This window comes from Myotis myotis, unplaced genomic scaffold, assembly GCF_014108235.1.
Source record: "Myotis myotis isolate mMyoMyo1 unplaced genomic scaffold, mMyoMyo1.p scaffold_m19_p_4, whole genome shotgun sequence".
In the NCBI taxonomy this organism is placed as follows: domain Eukaryota; kingdom Metazoa; phylum Chordata; class Mammalia; order Chiroptera; family Vespertilionidae; genus Myotis; species Myotis myotis.
In genome coordinates this window covers 55,545,470-55,567,858 of record NW_023416346.1, presented here as the reverse complement: position 1 = coordinate 55,567,858, position 22,389 = coordinate 55,545,470, and the positions used below count along the sequence as shown (strand labels likewise).

Genomic DNA, 22,389 nt, shown 5'->3' with positions numbered 1-22,389 from the left:
TGATATAAGAAAGTAAGTAATATTACCCTGGTAATTAAAATATTTCTTTTTCCCCAGTTTGACAGTCATTTAGTCTTGAAAAATACTAGTATAAAGATGGGGAATGAAAAATATTCTATAAAACTAATGAAAAATACTCTTAGAATAGAGTAGAACATTATGCTGAGATGCCTTTAAGAACAAGAGAAAAACATTTAAAAACTTATTTTTATTAAATGTGAGCATGAAGAGAATTAAGGTGTTTTGGTCATTTGTGAGCAAGACAATTTTTCTATACAACATGAGTATAAATAAAGACTCACAAGAATTCCACAGGCATTTTATTGTCCCTGTCCATTTCCTTGGTGCCTTTTTTGGAGTAATTAGATGCCTGAATTCAAAATTTATGAGCAAGGTACTTATGTCATTGAGAGGTAAAAAAAAAAAGGGGGGGGGTTACATAAATTTAAGATATTTTCAAAGATACAGAAATAAACTTCAGCTAAAATGCAGCCTTAACTATAACAAAGAATGATTTTCCAATAGTAATCAGTTAACATATTTGATTCTTTTGACAGATGGCCCAATGCTCTTTCGCTATAATTGATAATTTCTAATATAAACCCCTCATTGATATCCTTCAAAGAAATATGCTAAAGTAATAAAATCTTCAAGTCCAACCCTAGCAACTCCTCTGTTGGTTAACTTTTTTCCATAAAAATTTCAGTGAGTTATAACAGGAGTGATATGCTTAATATCAAGGCCACTATAACAATATATATTTACTTCTCTTGAATCCTCAAAATTAGTATTTCAAGAAACTTTTGAATTTTCATTGGGAGTATATTCCTTGAACTGTTTGTTTATAATGATACAGTGCATATTGTGACATTGATTTTGATGATGACTTTAATAAAGCAGGCTGCTGTTTTCTATAACAACAGTTTATCAATTCAGTGGAAACATCTGGGTCTTAGAATGTTGGAATCTTAAATTTTTTCTTACAAGATTTTAGAGATAGAGCTGGAAAATCACCTAACACAGCACCTTCATTTTATGTATGTGAAAAGTAAGTCCTGAAGAAAGTAAATAACTTAGACAGAGTCATATAGTTAATTAATGGCAGAGCTAGGGCTAAAACTCCAGTCTCCTGACTCTATCTAGTTGAATACTTCTTGACTGAAGTAATCCCATAATTGTGTCATTTTCCTATGATAGTTTTCCTAGATTATATAAATATCACACCAGTTTAAAGGAGTCTATAATTTCAGTATATACAGTGTATATACTCAATAGTTTTTCTATTTAGCTCACATTTGTCACAGTAATAAAAATGTTTTCAAACAATGTTAAACAAAGTTTGTTTTTATAAAAGGTGCTTTCTATAAGGCACGTGAATTTCCAATAATTTGCCAACACAGCTACCACTTAGTCTATAAACTGGCATATACTTATACCTCATATGAGTTTTGATAAAATAGCAAAATAAACTGCTAGACTAAAAGTTTAAATAGTGATAAAAATGTTTTGTGGTGAATGAGAAAGGAATATCCATATTATAAGGTAAGGAAACAATGTTCAAGAAGCCTTAGGAATTTACCCATAAACACGTTATATTTTGTCTTCTATGATGTCATATTTAGGCTTAAGACAAAATATCAGTGATTTTGCGCCATGAAATGATATGCAAAGATTAGTTTAAAGACAAACAAAACCAACTTTGCCTAGTTTTTTTTAAGTGATGAACTTTTAATGCCATAATCTTGCATTGTGATTCATATTTAGAGATGATAATCTTTCTTAACAATTACTATTATATGAATAAGCTATCTAGATTTTATATCCAGTATGCATACATTGTTGCTGTAATCTAAATATTCTGCCTGTCTGATTAGTACTAACAAATGGACATTAAAAGAGCATTTCAATTGCAAGTAAATGAACTTATTTTATTTTAAGACTAGTGGCCCAGTGCATGAAATTCGTGCACGGGGGAGGGTGTGTTCCTCAGCCTGGCCTGCACCCTCTCCAATTTGGGACCCCTCGAAAAATGTCCTGCCAGTTTACAGGGATTGGGCCTAAACCAGTAGTCGGACATCCCTCTCGTAATCCGGGACTGCTCTGCCCACACTGCAGCCACCGCTACTGCCTCAGCCACTGCCTGTCCAAGATCCATGGCTGTGGGGAGAGGGCCCGCGCCCATGCCCCCCAGAGAATCAGCTGGGAGGTAGTGCTGTTCGCTGGCAGTGGGGCCAAGGACCGGTCGGGGACCCCGCCAAGTGGGCCCAGCTGCAGAGGAGCCTGGATAAGAAGTTGGGCGAGCTAAGCAGCCAGAGGAGGAGCAAAAGGAGGGAGAAGGAGATGTGAGCTGGCCCTCACACCCTCGGGCCTGGCCTTGTCTTTGCAAATGCAAGTGAGAGCAAGTGGCTGTCCATGGTGCTTTCTGTGCCTTATAGCTGCTCGGGTGATGTGACCAGGGCTGCATGAGGGGCCTCTAGGAGGGGGTGGGTCCTCGGGCCCAGCGTGCCATGTCTTGCGCTGGGGTGGGGGCGGGCTGCAGTGGCTGTTCTCTGGACCTTCTGGGGAGAGCTGCCCCAGGTCTCAGTTTTGCTAGCACCAGGGCCCCCTGGGGCTCTCCGAGGTCCCTCGGCAACTGCCTTAAGAGAACCTTTAAGAGAGGTTCCAGGAGTCCAGGTTGCGGCCTGGCCTGCCCCCACCCCCCACCCCCCTGCCCTCGGATCGCCATGGCGAGCAAGGGGCGCAGGCCCTCCCGCCCTTCAGTTGCCATGGTGGGGGTCCGGGGTTGATGCCTGGCCTGCGCCCCGCCCTCCTGCCCTTCGATTGCCATGGTGGGGGTCCGGGGTTGCTGCCTGGCCTGCAACACCACCATGGCAATCGAGGGACGCAGGCCCTCCCGCCCATCAGTGCCATGGTGGGGGTCTGGGGTTGATGCTTGGTCTGCGCTCCGGCCCTCCCGCCCTCCCATCACTATGGTGGAGGTCCGGGGTTGCGGCCTGGCCTGCACCCCACCCTCCCGCCCTTCAATTGCCATGGTGGGGGTCCGTGGTTGCTGCCTGGCCTGCAACACGGCCCTCCCGCCCTCTGATCGCCATGGCGATCGAGGGACACAGGCCCTCCCGCCCTTCAATTGCCATGGCGGGGGTCCTCGGTTGCCTCCTGGCCTGCCCTCCAGCCCTCCTGCCCTCCAATTGCCATGGTGATTAGGGCCGCAGGCCAGCTGGCAACCCCAACTTTCCCATGGCGATCACCCGCTGGGGGGTGGGGAAAGGCAGCCATTGCCCACCCCCCAACTCTTGCCTGCCGCCTGGGTTGCCGATCACCATTCTTCAGTCCTTCCCCTTTTGCCTCTCATCATTGTGAGTATGGCTGTCAGTTAATTTGCATATCTCGCTGATTAGCCAATGGGAAGGCTAGCGCCAATTACCATGTTTCTGTTTTATTAGATAGGATTCTAATTATATTATGACATGTACCTCAACTACACATAAAGGTATGCATTTTACAGTTTAATGATAATTAATATACAGTTACTGTTTCTTTTTTATAAATGACTACACTTATAACAGGGAGATTATGACATGTTTATTTATTTATTTATTTGTTTATTTATTTAGGTGAATGACACTTTGGTTTTTCCCATTCTATGGGATCAAGGCAGATTGGAAATACCATTCTTGATATTTGAATGCTTGCCTATTTTTCCACGAAGATTGACAATTTTTGTTCAACATGTTTTCAGGATCCAACTGGAATATTTTCACTGGATAAAACCATTGGCCTTGGTACTTATGGCAGAATCTATTTGGTAAGTGGAAACAGATTATATATTCATTCTTACTTTCCTAATAACAGCAGTGATTGCAAGGCAAAACCCTACACTTTAAGTCAAATAATACAAAACACATTTCATTTCAAGAAATGACTCAATTAAGATAGCTCAGTGACACCTGTGACAACTATTACAAAAGGAATGGCTTTTCAATCTAGAATGAACCAGCCAATCAAACATAAGATGTAAAAAATTATTAGCAGGGAATTGATTAAATCACCAATAGAAAAGGAAACTAATTAAAATAAGATGTACTCAAATAAAAATATCACTTGTTTTATATTATACCTCCATACCATTCTAAGTACTCACATTTGAAATTTTCAACTGAATGTTAACAAAAAGGAAAATGTCCATAGCATTCAATATCATACAGTGTACATGAGTTTGCACATGTGTGTGACAGGGTTTGCCAAAGAATCTAAGAAAAAAAATTCTGCACTTATTTAGTAATTATTTGTTAAGCACAAAGTATGTGCCAGGTACTGTGATAGTCTCTGGTGCCTATTCTTCTGTGGCTTATGGTCTAAAAATGTATAAGTGATTAAATGTGAGTGTATGTGGTGGGTTGGAGAAGCACATATATAAGTAAGCACACAAATAAATTACTGTATAATTGCAGTTGTAATTTATTTATGTAAGAAAATTCCTAGTGATATAAGAGCATCCAACAGGAGAGCTTATTTTAGATTTAAGGGTAAGAATTGTCATCCTTGGGGAAGTGCTAGGTAAACTGATACCAGCAGAAAAAATATGAGATAACCAAACAAAAGCCAGGTTTATGCATTCTAGACAGAAGCAGGGCAGTGTTAGAGACTGGGTTGGAGTTGGGGGTGCTTTAGTGGCCCTATCACCTTGATCAGATGCCCTTCCCCCACTCTCTAATATGATGAATACACATTTTATCAATCTTGTGTAAGTTTCTGTACAAATGCAGTATTCTTCTTTTCCATGGCCTGTCCATCAAAAAATCATATCACTGCTCCTCGGCTGATCCTTACTGTAGGCTGTATAGAGGTGTATAGGTCCAGAAGAAGGGACTTCCTTCTAGTTCAGACAAGGGTGTCTTATACTTGCCAAGTCTTATACCTTTAGTGCTGCAGCTTCCCAGAAAAGGTTTCTTTTTTAAATTTATCTACTGAGGTTGGGATAGGGGGGTGTCTTTAAAATTTGCACAAAAGTGCTGGTAGCATAGAAGTTGAGTAGTAGTAAAAAATAAAATGATTGTGGAATGATCCTAAAAGCAGAAAGAAACTTGGTGAGTATTAGGAACAGAGAGAATGCCAATATTAATGACACAAGTTTTTTCAAACCATTTTTTCCTTCCCTATTAACAGAATCAGTGAACTATGAACAGTTATGTTAAATGGATACAAATATATTGTTTACGGTACCTCAATTGCCTCTCAGACTAAATGATTAGTTAACATTTGTGTGATATAGGTGAATTTTGCCACATTGTGCATAAATACCTACACCTTATATAAGGAAGTTCCTCTTCTTTAAGGCACAGTTATAATCTCCATGTACCTATACACATTTTAATCCTGAGGTGTGTGTTGTGTTGTGTGTGTGTGTAGTGTGTGTGTATTCTTGTTTTTATTTGAAGGTATAGATCTCTCTATACCACCATATCTTAAGAATAAAAACCTCACTAATATAAGGTAAAAATTAAAGGTAAGATTAGATACCACAAAAATATGGTTTCTCATCATCAATCATCAGAACCATGATGCCATAAAAACAAGAAAAATGAAGAGGGTAAAAAGGTAAGTTGTGCATGATCATTTTTAAAAACTAGAGCTTATTGAAGTATACAGTAGGTCTTCAAATAATGTTTTGTTCAATGTTATTTCACTATAATGTTGATGAAATGCCATAGGAATTTAACTCTTGTTTATATCAATTAGCCTATGATAAAATTGGTTTCCATTATAGTACATCATTTCATCAGAAGTTGGAGAACCTATCAACATTAAGTGAGGACTCACTGCAGTTTGTATTCAGAAAAATTTACTACTTTAAGTGTACAGTTTTATGAGTTGGATACATTCAGTCATGTAACTACCACCAGGATGATTTTTTCAATATGCATCTTAAGTTACACAGTATAGACCTTCAAGTAATATTCTACTTAAAAGAATATCCAAGTTCCACTGAAACCTTTCATATATCAATCATAGTTATATTAAATTTTCTGTTTTGTACTTTGAATATCCAAGTTATCTGTAAGTCTGGTTATATTGATTACTTTGTTGAGAATGAGCTTTTTCTCTTGATTATTGTATCTCAGATTTTTTTTTAATGCCAGACATTATATGTAGAACAGTATTTATGTCTTGAAACGGTCACTCTTGTTCTGTTAGGTCGTTAATATAAGAGCTTGAGTCAATCTAATAATATGAGCTATGCTTTGGTTATGTTGTTGCTATAGTTACCTTCAGTTCACCACCAGCTTCAAATTTCTCTTACCTTGTGCTTAGCATGAGGGTTTGTTTGCTGAATGCCTTTTCTCAAGATTCCCACTCTATCCTCAGTTGTAGACCTTCCCTATGCATCTGTGCCTCAGAGATTCTCTCTCCATGTTCTTATGCTTCCCCTAGTGCCATGGTTGGCAAACCGCGGCTCGCGAGCCACATGCGGCTCTTTGGCCCCTTGAGTGTGGCTCTTCCACAAAATACCACGTGCGGGTGCGCACTATACAGTGCGATTGAAACTTCATGGCCCATGCGCAGAAGTCGGTATTTTGTGGGAGAGCTGGTATTTTGTGGAAGAGCCACACTCAAGGGGCCAAAGAGCCGAATGTGGCTCGCGAGCCACGGTTTGCCGAGCCGCAGTTTGTGGACCACTGCATACTGCTATTGCTTTCATGCTAAGTGCTTCTAAGACTAGTGGTGTGGGGCAGGGAAGTGTTCCCTGTTTCCCTGATTCAGCTTCAGTCATAGGCAATTCCTGTGTTTCTTGGTCATGGGAGTTTGGCTTTATTAGTTATTGTGACCTTCTGCTACTGGTAGGATACTTCTCGATGGTCTAGTAGTCACAGTACTAATTCCTGACCCTCCCCCAGAGTAGAGGACTTGTATTTTTTTTTTTTTTACATTTTCCCCAGCTCTAGTAGGTTTTTTTCCTGCACCCTGGAAGTGAGGACAGGTTTGCTGCCCTTCTCCTGGAGCTTTTATTCCTTGGTGGGAAAGGAATTGGACATGGTTGTATGCTTTTTTATTGCAATGGCTTCTGCTCTCCATCAGGTCATTTCTATAAATCCATGGAGAATAACCTGCAAGTGTGTATAAATTCTTCTTGTATCTGTGGCTCCCAAGGGTACTGTACTCTCATGTCAGCCCTTACTTGGTCTTCAGCAGTTCATAAAAATTTAGCTGAATTGTTTGCACCAGGTTTTGTGCTCACCCTTTCTTCCCCCTATAGCAGTGGTTCTCAACCTGTGTGTCGTGACCCCTTTGGCAGTCGAATGACCCTTTCCCAGGGGTCGCCTAAGACCATCCTGCATATCAGATATTTACATTACGATTCATAACAGTAGCAACATTACAGTTATGAAGTAGCAACGAAAATAATTTTATGGTTGGGTCACATGAGCAACTGTATTTAAAGGGCCAGAAGGTTGAGAACCACTGCCTATAGCTTCAGTTGATCCAGTGCTCTTGTTCCATCTCTCCTTGTAGATGCTTGTATTTCTTCAGATTTCAGGCTAGTTGGTTGCTTTGATACTTCTTTTTAGGCTCAGGATAAAATTATGATTTTGTAGATTATTCAGGTTTTTTGTTGTTGGGGTGGGGGTTGTACTTTTTCTAGTTTTTCACATACACAGCAGGAGCCAGAAGTCCATGTCAATTCCTTGTAATTAGATCTTCATGAAGCATCTACCATATGCTAGGTCCTACACACATTTATAATTCCTAAGAATTTTATATGTACCTATTTAGCTCCAGTGATAAAGAACATTTTCTGCAATTAGATCTTCAAAGTATGCACCTCTGTGTTACAGAAGACAGATGATTACATACACTTTATTTACATTATTTACACAACATTGTTCTGACCTCTGTTTTTCTACCTCAAATTAATTTCCTTCTGTAAAAAGTTTTGGGATGGTGGGACTATACATCATAACCTTCATGGGAAATAATTTTGAGAATGGAGAAAACACTTTAAAAATGTTCATGTTCTTTATACCAATAATCCAACTTTTGGAAATATATGATAAACACCAAAAATACAGAAAAAGCATAAAGATATCCATTTTAGCAAAAAGGTAGTATATTGTGGTAAAAAGGGCCTATGTTTGAACTGGGCAGACTGATTCAGTGCTTACTTGGCCATTAATTAGCTATGACCTTGAGCAAGTCACTTAAGTTCTGAGTATAAATTTCCTCATTTACTAGCATAAGCTGAGCTAAATTACTAGTATACCTACCTTACATTATTTGATAAAATTTAGAAACAATGCATATAAAATGCCTTGCACATTGTAGATATCATTTAAAAGTAGCTATTGGCATCATTATTACTGTTGCTATTATTTGTAAAAGGACAAATTCAGCAAAATCCTAAATAGTAAAAAAAAAAAAATAATAAAAAAAAATAAGATGGAGTAAATTGCCTTATACTCAGTCAATATATCATTCTCTGAAAAACAATGTTTACGAAGATTCTAGCAACATAGAATTGTGCTTATGATGTTAAGTATTCCATACTATATGTACACACTGTTTACAGTTATGTTAAAACATGCACATGAAAAAATGATAATGAGATACTGGATATGTTTATTCTATATTTTTCTATTCTATATTTTTATTGTCTGTAATGTTATATTATTTAAGTCAAGAACATATATATGGCCCAGCCGCTGTAGTTGACCTATAAACTGGGAGGTCATGGTTCAGTTCCTGGTCTGGGCACATGCCAAGGTTGCAAGCTCGACCCCCAGTGGGGAGGGCGTGCAGAAAGCAGCTCATCAATGATTTGCTCTCATCATTGATGTTTGTATCTCTCCCTCTCCCTTCCTCTATAAAAATCAATACAAATATATGTTTTTTAAAATGTAAAAAAGAACATATATATATATGTATGTATATTTGATAGTACCAAACCCTGTATGACAAAATGGAAGCATGATACCATTCAAAATTAATGTCAGAGTGACTCATAAAGTCCTTTGCTTTTGCTGTGCTGCCAACCATATCCCCTACTGGTGTTTGTTTTGGGTTAAAGTCTCTCCAATGTCTTCCAGCTTGTTTCCAAGTCCTTGTTCTCTGGCAGGTTTCCAGCTGTCTGCTGAGGTCTGTGCACATTGAAATGAAGGCTGAGTCCCACAATTCACACTGTAAACCCCTTTCCTTTCCTTTCCTTCTTTTTCTTCTAATTAGATATTTATCTTTCTACCTTCTCCCACCTCCTGCCAGTACAAACTTCAGTTAAAATAGTGGCTTTTATTTCTCTCTCTTGTTTTAAAAGAAAGTACTGCTCTTCTTTTTTTTATTTCATCAAATATTTATTTAGGATCTATTTTATGTCAGGTTGTGGTAGGTACCAGGAATACTATAATAAGCAAAATATATGCAATATCAGGTAAGAAGCATTTTGATGCAAAAAAAAAAAAGGAGAAAATCTGACTTATTGTGGCTTGGGCAACAATGTCAATTCTTTGGTTCACATTACTGAAAAATCAGAGAAAGACTTCAGATGAGGCTTGATCCAGCATCAATGTCCTTTTTGTTTCTCCTCTCTTTACTCCATGGTGTCAGCCTCATCTTAAGCCTGGATTCTCTTGTGTTTCTGACATCTGGTAGTAGCTCCAGGCTACATGTTTCTTGTTAATTGCTCTTCTTTTTTTTCTTAGTGTTATAAAATACAGTTTCACTTTCAACTTTATCTGCTAATCTCATGACTTAAGAGTTGTTATTTGAATTGGAGAAATTTTTAGAATTTGCCCATGTGAGGCCATATTAGTAAAAAAAAAATAATAGGTTGAAACTGATTTATAATGGTACTTCTAAAAATTAATTTCCTAAAAATGATGTACAAAGAGATGCCACAGTTATTTTATGATGTATTATGAAAGAGACCAAGACCCTTTAAGGGTGGCACCATGGGTGGCAACCTGAATTTCCTACTAACTGACACTATACATGTAACTTGACTTTTCTGGGCCCATTTCTTCAACTACAAAATTAATGTGTTAGACTATATAATATCCAGGGTTTCTTCTAGGACTTCAATAATACACTTAGTACAGTGACTGGAACTCAATAAAATGTAAACTATTGTTCTCACTGTCATCAGCATAGTAATACCTATCTTATAATCCCTTCATCACTTTGCAAATAGAAGTTGATTTTGGCTACTAGCTTGAGTAATCCCCATTTCACCAAATAAAATTATTTTCATCATGTTGCATCCTCTACTTTACCATCTGATAGTGATGCCTGATATTTAGCTCAGTAATTGCTATGGTACCCAATGCAATGTTATAACTGGGTAGCTGGTAAATTTGGAATGCAAGATGCTTTATTATATGTTACTATTACCTAACACCATTTGTTAAACAGAACACTAGTGGGGTAAGACAATGAAGTGAATCTCCAGAATGAATGGACCACTTTGCTTTGACCTTAATGAAGTTTTTTTTTTAAATATATGTATTTTATTGATTTCAGAGAGGAAGGTAGAGGGAGAGAGTGATAGAAACATCAATGATGAAAGAGAATCATTGATTGGTTGCCTCCTGCATGCCCCCTACTGGGCATCGAGCCAGTAACCCCTGCATGTGCCCTTGACTGGAATTGAACTCAGGAACCTTCAGTCTACAGACCAACACTCTATCCACTGAGCCAAACCAGTTAGGGCCTTAACAAAGTTTTGACTGTAACACTAACCTCAATTACCTATTCCCACAATGCCGTCTGTAAATGATGAAGGCAGAAACAGGAGTGGAAAAGGGATCAAGGCAACCATCTCTAACAAAGGAAAAATTAACCTGAAATAGGGTAAACTTCTATAATTGAGACTACCTACAGCTTCATTGTGAAATGTGCCTGATGCCTAGTTGAAACTCAGTGCTTGTGGAAGGAAAATCTGCCCCAAATAGTTCATTGTTCTTGCATATCCAGGGCATAAGTAAGCAGCCATTCTTTTTTAAAGATATATTTTTATTGATTTCAGAAAGGAAGTGAGAGATAGAAACATCAATGATAAGAGGGAATAATTGATTGGCTGCCTCCTGCATATATGACCTAGCCAACAACCCAGGCATATGCTCTTAACTGGAGTCAAACCCGGGACCCTTCACTTCACAGGCTGATGCTCTCTTCACCGAGCCAAACTGGATAGGGCAGTAATCAGCCATTCTTGAGAGATATTAGAGTATTCATCTGTCCCTGGTAGTCAGCAGATTAAGTCAGATGTATGAAGATTTAGCATTACAGTCATGAGTAAATTCCCGAATTGCTTGCACTCTGGAAGTTCACCATTGAATATGGAAAATATTTTAAACACCATTTAATTATTCCTTCTTAAATTTGATTTTTAAATAACTGTTGGACACATTGTTTTCACTTTGAAAATCTCATCAGACAGGTGAAATTTAGGTTTATTAGTTACATTTTCTGGATTTGAAGTTGGGGCTGGGAATAGGAACAGAAATGCATTAAAATAATGTCCTCTAATCTGATGACATACAATTTATGATATTTTAAGTTAAGTTTCAGAAACATCATGCTGACATTTGGGTTTCTTAGCCACTACCTATTGGATAGGGTTTGAGTATTTTTCCTTTTAGGCTGAAATTATACTGTTTATTTGCCTACCAAATGTCTAGCACTGTGAATGCTTTCTTTTTAGGTAAGAAAGTTTCCTCACATCCTTGCCATTTTGCAAATATAGCTTAATTAAGTCAGCCAACAAATACTGCTTGAGCATATGTAAAGTGCATAACACTGTGCGTTTCATTATACACTGTAAAACTTAGAAGCAGAAACTGAAGCTACAGCCGAGTTGAGGCTAACTGCTTATTAGGATGTTGTGCCTTCCTAGTGTAAGTACCATAAGTCCAGAGTCATCTCTTGGTTCCCCTTTTTTCCTGGATATCAACCCTTGGTGATAATAGACTTCAAAAGGTAGAATTGATCTTTCTTAAGTAATCTCTCAGGCTGCACTATCAGAGGAAACGTTAAATGAAAATGTTGCTTTGAATGTTTAAATATATATATATATATATATAAATATCAATTGAATATCCACTATGTTCCAAGTATTCTATTGGACACTAGAGCTAGTTAGAATGATCATAAAACATTTTTTTAAAATGGGGGTAATTTTATTGACTTAATTTTGTAGATATAAGGAAGGAGGTTATTTTCCCTATGATTGTGGTTTCTACGTTTGATAGGCTACAGGAAGGAAAGGGAGAGTTAGGGTGAGCTTAGCCAGCGGTTCTCAACCTGTGGGTCGCGACCCCTTTGGGGGTCGAACGACCCTTTCTCAGGGGTCACCTAAGACCTTTGGAAAACACATATATAATTACATGTTGTTTTTGTGATTAATCACTATGCTTTAATTATGTTCAATTTGTAACAATTAAAATACATCCTGCATATCAGATATTTACATTATGATTCATAACAGTAGCAAAATTACAGTTATGAAGTAGCAATGAAAATAATTTTATGGTTGGGGGTCACCACAACATGAGGAACTGTATTAAAGGGTCGCAGCATTAGGAAGGTTGAGAACCACTGGCTTAGACAAAAGGATGGAGGAAATAAGATTGTTACTTTTTTCCATTAGAAGAAAATCTAATGGACTTTCTAACTGAGACTCCTGGGACAAGTTTATCTTCAATAAGAAAACCGAGATTGCATATTTGCAAAGGGGGTAAAAGGAACCAACATAGGCTAAATAAATTGAGACTCAGGGGGACCATATTAGTGGAAAGTACTGAAGCTTAAAGGCCTTGGAGAAAATGAATTTTTTTTCCCCATCTTGGCCATGACCTCTCTCCAACTGTGGAATATAACCCAGGCTCTGAGTTATAGGCTTATCTTTTTATTTTTGTACTATACCAAAATTTACTTCTGCCTCCTGATAAATCTTAATGAAGGAAGAAGCACTAACACTATAGGAACAAAAGGTGAAAGTAAAAGTCATATGTGGGATTTGTGCTCTCAAGAGACCCTAATTAATTTTTTTCAAAACTCAAATTTTTTCTCAATTACTCTAATCTGTTTAATAAGTTCACAGGTACACATGGAGATATATTTAGATGATAGATTTGGTATGTAGGGGGTAATGCAAAGTCATGAGCTCACATCTTCAGATACATAATCCAGTTGATTTTATAAAGTTGTTCTAGGAGCAGAAAAGACAAATCCAAATGTATGAAGGCGTGTTCATTCTAGATCTGTCAAATATGCAGGTGGCATTTTAATAGGGATTGCATTGAATATATAGATTGCTTTGGGTAGTATGGACATTTTAATAATGTTGATTCTAACAATCCATGAACATGGTATATTTGCCCACTCACTTATATATTCCTCTCTCTCTCTTATTTTTCTATGTCCTGTAGTTTTCTGAGTACTAGTCTTTTATCTCCTTGGATAAGTTTATGCCTGTCTTAATTTTTTTGTTGCAAGGGCAAATGGGATTGGTTTTTAAGTTTCTCTTTCTCAGAGTTCACTATTGGTGTACAAAAATACCATTGATTTCTGGATGTTAATTTTCTATCCTGCTACATTGCTGAATCCATTTATTAAATATCGTAGTTTTTGGTGGCGTCTTTAGGGTTTTCTATGTACACTATCATGTCATCTGCGAATAATAACAGTTTTATTTCCTTCTTTCCAATGTGAATGCCTTTTATTTTTTCTTCTTGTCTGATCGTTATGGCTCAGACTTCCACAACTATGTTGAATAAGAGTGGTGAAAGTGGGCATCCCTGTCTTCTTTCTGTTCTTGGGGAAAATTACTTTAGTTTTTGCCCATTGAGTATGATGTTGGTTGTAGGTTTGTCATGTATGGCCTTTACTATGTTGAGATATGATCCCTCTATTCCCCCTTTGCTGAGCATTTTTATAAAAAAAAAATAGGTGTTGGATATTGTAGAATGCTCCAAAAATTTATATGGAACCAAAAAAGACCCCGAAGAGCTGCAGCAGTCTTGAAAAAGAAGAACAAAGTTGTAGGAGTCACAATACCAGATATCAAGTTACACTACAAAGCCACTGTACTCAAAACAACCTGGTACTGGCATGAGAACAGGTATATAGATCAATGGAACAGAACAGAAACCCCAGAAATTGACCTAAGCAATTATACTCAATTAATATTTGAAAAAGGAGGCAAGGGCATACAATGAAGTAAAGACAGTCTCTTCAATAAATGGTGTTGGGAAAATTGGACAGATACATGCAAAAAAAAATGAAACTAGACCACCAACTTATACCATACACAAGAATAAACTCCAAATGGAGAAAAGATTTAAATGTAAGTCATGAAACCATAAAAATCTTAGAAGAAACCACAGGTCCAAAATCTCAGACATCTCTCTTAGCAATATGTTTACAGATTCAGCTCCTAGGGCAAAGGAAACAAAGGTGAAAATAAACAAATGGAACTACATAAAAATAAAAAGCTTCTGCACAGCAAAAGAAACCATCTACAAAATGAAAAGGGAGAACATATTTGCCAATGATGTAACTGATAAGGGGTTAATTTCCAAAATATACAAGGAACTCATACAACTTAATAAAAGGAAGACAAACAATCCAATTAAAAATGGGCAAATGACCTAAATAAACACTTCTCCAGAGAAGACATAGAGAAGGCCAAGAGACATGACAAAATGCTCAAAGTCACTAATCATCAGAGAGATGCAAATTAGAACCACAATGAGGTATCACCTCACACCTGTCAAAATGGCTATCATCTACAAATCAATACATGACAAGTGCTGGCAAGAATGTGGAGAAAAGGGAAACCTAGTGCACTGCGGGTGGGAATACAGACTAGTAGAGCCATTATGGAAAACAGTGTGCAGTTTCATCAAAAAACAAAACAATGGAACTCCCATTTGACTCAGTGATCCCAATTGTAGTAACATATCCTAAGAAACTTGATACACCAATCAGAAAGAATGTATGCACCCCTATGTTCATATCAGCACAATTTACAATAGATAAGACCTGGAAACAGCCCAAATGCCCATCAGCAGATGAGTGTATAAAATTCTGTGGTATATTTACACATTGAAATACTATGTGGCTCTAATACAAAAGGAACTCTTACCATTTTGCAACAGCATGCATGGACCTGGAGAGTATTAGGCTAAGGGAAATAAGCCAGTCAGAGAAAGACAAATATGATGTCATCTCACTCATATGAGGAATCTAATCAAAAAAATAAACTGATAAACAAAATAGATCCGTATTCATAAAAGCATAGAACAGACTGACAAATTTCAGAAGGAAGGTGAGGGTGGGGGTTGGTGGGGAGTGATTAGCCAGGAAACTTACAATATGCATATATGCATAGCCCATGGACACAGGCAATAGTGTGATGAAGGCCTGGGCGTGGTGGGTGAGGTCTAAGGGGTTCAATGGGAAAAAAAACCCAAAGGTTTTTTTAATATTTTCAACAATAAAAAAAGACAAAAATTTATGGAGGAGACAAATTTATATTTCTAAACAAAAGTCAAGATTGATAACCTACAATATTGTAGAATTTTGTCATTCATATACACACATAAAAATGTTTTTAATATATCAGTTTTAGGAAAATTTATGAGGATAAACTCTTATAAATTATTTTAAACAATGGTGGGAGCAGTGCTAGAACCACTAATGTACTCTTTGTCTAATATATTGAAAACAATATTTGTTTTATGTTTCATATACATATGCATATATATGTACATACATTAATATCAATGTAAATATATACATTCTAGAGGCCCGGTGCATGGATTTGTGCACCGGTGGGGTCCCTTGGCCTGGCCTGATCACTCTCGCAATTCGGGACCCCTGAGAGGATGTCAGAGAGCCAGTTTCAGCCCGATCCCCACAGGCCAGGCCATGCATGGGCCTCTAGTATGCATATAAGATCTTTGGTTAATCTCTTCCCGCCCTCCCCCCTCCCCCCTTCCCTCTGAGATTTATCAGTCTGTTCCATGTTTCCATGCCTATGGTTTCCGCTCCTCCTGTGTTTGAGTGTCTGCCCTCTGGTGGTCAGTGTGCATCATAGCTACCAGCTAGTTGGCTGCTCTGCTGGTTGGCCAGTTGCTTAGGCCCTGTAAAGTGCATATACATATGCTTATAAAATATATGCACAAAGTACTATATATGTATATATAAATTATACTGCATAGAATATAAATTATATATGTGTATATGATTATGGTCAGATTCGTAATAGATTCAGTAAAGGTGGTTGGTGTTTGAGTATCAATAATTCTTGCTTTCCTTGATCCTCCAGTAGTTGACCACTAAAACTAGTAAGCTAGGTACTTGCTGCATTTTATGAAACAAACATTTTGAAGAATAGCATTTAGGCAGTTCCAACTCTTGAAATAAGAATGACTCCTAACTTAGTTTAGGACTTTCTAATGTACCATAGTTGTTTATATATGCACCTACGTACTTTTGTCAATGATGCCAAAGTTGCATTTAGAAACTAATGTGCTACTTTGGTAGCTGCCTGAAGATACCAAAGTAACAGTCTAAGCTTTTACTATTTTATGTCACTAGGGCTACACTGAAGGTAGGCTCTTACAAAGAGGCCTATGAGTAAAATTATGGTAAAATATCAAAGAATTATCATAAGTAGTCCTTTAACCCACATGGTTATTTTTCCCTGTTCAGCTACATCCAGGTAATAACAAATTCCTCCTCTACCAGAGCATGGACAGAGGAACAATGAGGTATACATCGTGTCATTTCAATTGGAAAAATTATGATATGAAAATGGTTTATGTGTAATTTGTGTTGGCAAAATAAGAAAACTCCTTTCAGGTATGTCATTTATAGGCAGAGTTCCTTTATGACTAGAAAAGGAAGTTGAATTATTTAAGTTCCCCTGAGGGAAAAATTGATTATATTCTAAGCACTGCCAGTAACATTATGTATAAATCATTAACTCCGAAGAGAAATAAAACAAGAGAAACATTACCATGATCTAAAAGGACAAATATGAGAGTATTCAGAGAAGAACAGATTTTCTTGATTCTGAGAAAAAATAAAATTAAATAAAATTATTTAGTATATAAATTGGATGAGACAAAAAAGATGCAGAATAAAATATTTGTCACTTGGAGAGCAACTAAGATGGCGGCATAGGTAAACACCGGGAAATTATTGCCTCACACAACAATTGAAAATTACCGCAAAGGACTGAGCAAACATCATCCAGAACAACAGAAAGGCTGGCTGAGTGTAAATTCCACAACTAGAAGGAAAGAAAAGCACGCTGAGAGCCAGAGGCGCTGCGGAGGTGAAGTGCAGAGGTACTGCGGCGCGCGCGCGCGCGCGCGAGGAAAGGGGGTGGCGCCTGAGGACGCGGCTGTCTTTTTGAATCACAAACTCCCGACGGCTCTGAACTCTGGTTCCGGGAAGTCTCTGGGGACCCAGGTCTCATACGGGGAGAAGCTGGTCTGTCCGGCAGCGAGCGAACTTGAGGGCGGCTTTCCCTCAGAGGTGCTTGCAGCCGTTACCAGAACACTGAGACGCGCGATTCCGGGTGGAGAATCGGCCATGGCCGCTTTCTCCGCCCTCTGACTCCCTGAGACCCCGCCCCACCCAGGCTGCGGCAGAGGCTTTTGCATGTGAATGTACCTAACTGCAGCCGAACCAGGCAGACCTGGAACTTCCAAGAGAAGGCCCAAGGCCCCGCAGCGGCTTGCATTGCTTCACAGCTGAGCCTCTTCGTGGCTCCTGCTGTGTGGCCTCAGGCAGAGGCTGAATTAGCACCTCCTTAGATCCAGGAGCCACTGTACCCAGTGGTCAGAGGGGGTCCATCCAGACTGCAACTCCTCAGATCCATAAGGGACGCACTCAGGGAGCAGACTCAGTGAGCACCAAAGCCCCACTGAAGCAAGTCTTGCCCCAGAAGGGTGTCTTCAGCACAGAAGTTCTCCCACTTTAGACACAGCTGATTCTCACAGCCAATTGGCCTGGAGGTCAATTCCTCCCAGTGATTCTACAACAACCAAGGCACCAAGAGTGCACCAAGAGTGTCCACCCCAGGTAACTGGGGAGGCTGAGCTACTGGGCCCTACAGGACACCTGGCGCACAGGGCCACTCTATCAACACAGGGAAGCTGCCAAAATGCGGAGACAAAGAAACAGGTCACAAATGGCAGAAATGGAGGAAAGCAAACGATTGGATATAGAGTTTAAGGCCACGGTTATAAGGTTTTTCAAGAATTTTATGGAAACCGCCGATAAATTTAATGAATCCCTCAATAAGTATAGGGAGACCATGGAGGACATGAAAAAGGACCAACTAGAAATTAAGCATACACTGACTGAAATAAAGAATAATTTACAGAGATCCAGCAGCAGAAAAGAGGATCCCAAGAATCAAGTCAAAGATTTGAAATACAAAGAAACAAAAAATACCCAACCGAAAAAGAAAAAAGAAAAGAGATTCCAAAAATATGAAGATAGTGTAAGGAACCTCTGGGACAACTTCAAGCGTACCAACATCAGAATTATAGGGGTACCAGAAGGAGAGAGAGGGCAAGATATTGAAAACCTTTTTGAAGAAATAATGACAGAAAACTTCCCCTACCTGGTGAAAGAAATGGACTTACAAGTCCAGGAAGCGCAGAGAACCCCAAACAAAAGGAATCCAAGGAGGACCACACCAAGACACATCATAATTAAAATGCCAAGAGCAAAAGATAAAGAGAGAATCTTAAAAGCAGCAAGAGAAAGACAGTCAGTTACCTACAAGGGAGTACCCATACGACTGTCAGCTGATTTCTCAACAGAAACCATGCAGGCCAGAAGACTGGCAAGAAATATTCAAAGTGATGAATAGCAAGAACCTGCAACCAAGATTACTTTATCCAGCAAAGCTATCATTCAGAATAGAAGGTCAGATAAAGAGCTTCACGAATAAGAAAAAGCTAAAGGAGTTCATCACCACCAAACCAGCATTATATGAAATGCTGAAAGGTATTCTTTAAGAAGAGGAAGAAGAAAAAGGAACTCTTACCATTTGCCACAGCATGGATGGAACTTGAGAGCGGATAAATACCACAGGATCTCACTCATTTGTGGAATATAATGAACAACATAAGCTGATGAACAAGGACTGATCCAGAGACAGAGAGGCATTGATTGGACTGTCGGGACTTGGAGGGAAGGTAGGGGAGGGTGGGGGTAAGGGGGAAAGATCAACCAAAGGACTTATATGCAAGCATATAGGCCTAACCAATGGACATGGACAACGGGGGGGTGAGGGCATGAGCGGGGGTGGGGGGGGTGGGGGGTAGAGGGTAACGTGGGGACAAGGACACATATGTAATATCTTAATCAATAAAAAAATATATTAAAAAAAATATTTGTCACTTTAGAGAGAGTGAGGCCATTCCTATAAATGGATAATATTACGGAAGGTTTACATTGTGCCTAGTGCTTAATTTGGATTGTCTTACTTATGTCTCATAAGAGTGTTATGAAGTGGATACAATTATCAACATCCTCCCATCTCATAAATTAGAAAACTGAGGATCTAAGAAACTGAGTTACTGAACAAGTTCACAAAGCTACTAAATTGAAAATTCAGGATTCCAAACAAAAATTGCCTGCCATCTAGGTCTGTGCTCTTTATTATTATATTCAGCTCAAGATGTATAAGCCAGAATACAAAAGCATTCAACTAGATCAGCCAGTTAAAAAACAACATAACTATCTTCCCAAGTACAAAAATTTACAGGAAACTAGTGAGCTGAGATCAGTGATGAAGAACATTTATGATCTAGCATATTTGTTCATGATGGGCAAGAAAGATATACTCTAGTCTGAAGGACTTTTCTGGGACTTAGTAGAATTTCTAAAGTAGATGGGAGAAGCAGATGGGCTTTACAGGACACTCAAAGCTCATGACTAAATTCCTACTCATGGAAACCATAATAAGGTAGAGAAGTGCTTGCTGTCACTCCTTTACTCTCTTCTAGTGAGCAGAGGCTTGTATCCAGGGCTGGACTCATTTTGCCTCAGTTACTGCTCCTACTGAGAGCCCTAGGGAAGAGGGAGGCAACAAAGGATCATTGAAAGTTATAGTGTCTCAAAGATGAAACAGAACCTCAACATTTCCTTTGTGGATGGTTGGTTTCTGAATGGTGGGGATTTGAAAATGTAATAAGTAAAAAAATAAGTTGTGTGTTTTCTAATACAGTAGTTGATTTTTAGAACCGTGTGTGTGTGTGTGTGTGTATATATATATATATATATATATATATATATATATATATGTAATTATAGATGTAATTGTTTGTATTATATATAAATGGTACCCTGGTTGTTTGTTCACTGCCTAAGAACAGATCTCGAGTCTAGGCTGGAATAAATTACATGAAGGGGCTAAGTGGCTATAGCTTGGAAGGTTAGATATTGGCAGAGGAAGAGAGTTAAGCAGGTGGATGGAGGCAGGTTTGGCATTGAGATGAGGAGATACCACATTTGCTGCTTAAGTAAAATTCTCCTTGTATTGTCTCATCAGATGGTGATGCAGGTTTCAACAGAACTTACTGCTTAAGGCTTTCCTGGTGGTTAACCTCTACAAGAATTTTGCAAGCAACCAAGTTCCTCCCACCTTGTCACGAAATAAAGTGGTGCAATGACAGTAGAAAACCAGTTACAAGGCTTGGAATTAGATGCCTAAGAATTCATTAGCCTTTAAAATTAGTTCACAAATTTCTTCATGGACAGGGACTGAGACTTTTTCATCTTGGCTACATCTCCCGAGCACCTAGTAAAGGGGCCTCCAAATAGTAGGCACAAAGTCGTCAGAGATATATCACAAGCAAAAATTTCAATGTAGATGTCTTAGTATGTTTTCTCTTGCCCACACTCATTTTCTTTTACTATAAATGTTGCCATTCTACAAGTATGTATTATGGAAAAATTAGGTGTGTCCAGAAAATCTATCATAATCACTTTTATAATATTTTGGGACTAGCAGAAATATGTATACACACATATATACACACATACATGCATACATATATTTTTGTGAGACTTAGCAGATGTGTGCAAAAGTGACCTGCTCCCAAATGACATATTTTAAAGGGGGCTCTCTGCTTATGTGCCTTGATGGAAAGGGTTGACTAATGACACCCTGTTAAATAAATTCTGGAGACAGGTTGGCCTTTCAAAATTATACCACCTAAGTAACTTTCTACCCTTGACTATAAAAAAGGTGGCACTGTGTAGAGATAAATATTTCCAAAGGATGAAAATATTAGCCTTACTTTTTAAAATTACTTTCTGCTGAATGAGTCATTTAGGAAGCTTGAAAGAGTATATTTTTTCTCAGGGTACTGTAGTTTGCTGTAGTGCTGTTGGCACAGCCAAGTGTAAGGATGGTTCAAGAAAGTCTCATACCTTCAGGAAAATGTCTAGGACATGTGCAAATATTTCCTGACTTGGAAGATTGGCAGCTGTTAGAAAGAAAAACACATAAATAAGAGCCTACAAATGATTTGCTTCTCTTAGCCTTCTACACAGTTTTGCCACGAGTTTTTTCAACTACCTTAAGCTTTAGTGAGTTTCATAAAAGTAAATGCTTCCAAATGGTAAAATGTTAAACTTTAAATGTTTTATAAATGTAGATTTTTCTTTCATATTCCTCCCCCCCACACATACACACACACACAGTCATGCAATGGTCATTGGCACCAATTTGATGCCAACAGGAGTCCCAAGTTTGGAGTGCACTGAAGAGGGAAACTTTATTTAGTGCAAACAGTTCAATTGTGATATACTATGGCTTTCAAAACTGTTCAGCATGGCTATGAGAACAGCTCAATAGTGTTACAGCTCAATTATGAAACAGCACTGTTGTGGAACAGCAAGGCTGTGAGGCTGCCCTAGAGTGAAGCAGCCCTCTCTGGCTAGATAGCTCTGCTTTGCTGTGGTCTTCTCCACCTGCTCCAGTTTTGTTCACTCTGCCTCATTCTGCCCTGTGCAAGTCTGCTCCATTCTGCTCCTGCACTGGACTGCATTTATCTGCTTTCACAAGAAGTCTTCTGTGTTTCAGCTTTCCTCAGAGAAACACAGTCATAGTCTTAGTGCACTCCTAGAGCCAGAGGGGAGCTGACTTAAACAGAGAGAATCCCCTGCCTCTGGTCCCTGATTGATCAATTCTCATGCAAATGAGGACTCCAAATTCTCACAGTTTGATTGGTCCAAATGTCACTTTCCTGATTGGTCAGTTAGGATTTAGCTGTGCAGAGCTGACTGGATGGGGAAAGCCCCAGTCCTATTGGTTGCAATACAATTCCAGGAACTCCTCTATAAGGGCTGGCACAATTTCAG

The 22,389-nt window shown here is 38.6% G+C and overlaps 1 protein-coding gene across 1 annotated transcript in view; it reads left to right on the top strand.

Annotated features, from left to right (window-relative positions):
* The window catches only part of NRK (Nik related kinase), a 171,934-nt gene that overhangs the window by 4,832 nt on the left and 144,713 nt on the right, over positions 1-22,389 (top strand). The window contains exon 2 of the mRNA XM_036306187.1: positions 3,740-3,805. Within this exon, the coding sequence (XP_036162080.1) occupies positions 3,740-3,805 (66 nt within the window). The remainder of the gene's footprint in view (positions 1-3,739; positions 3,806-22,389) is intronic.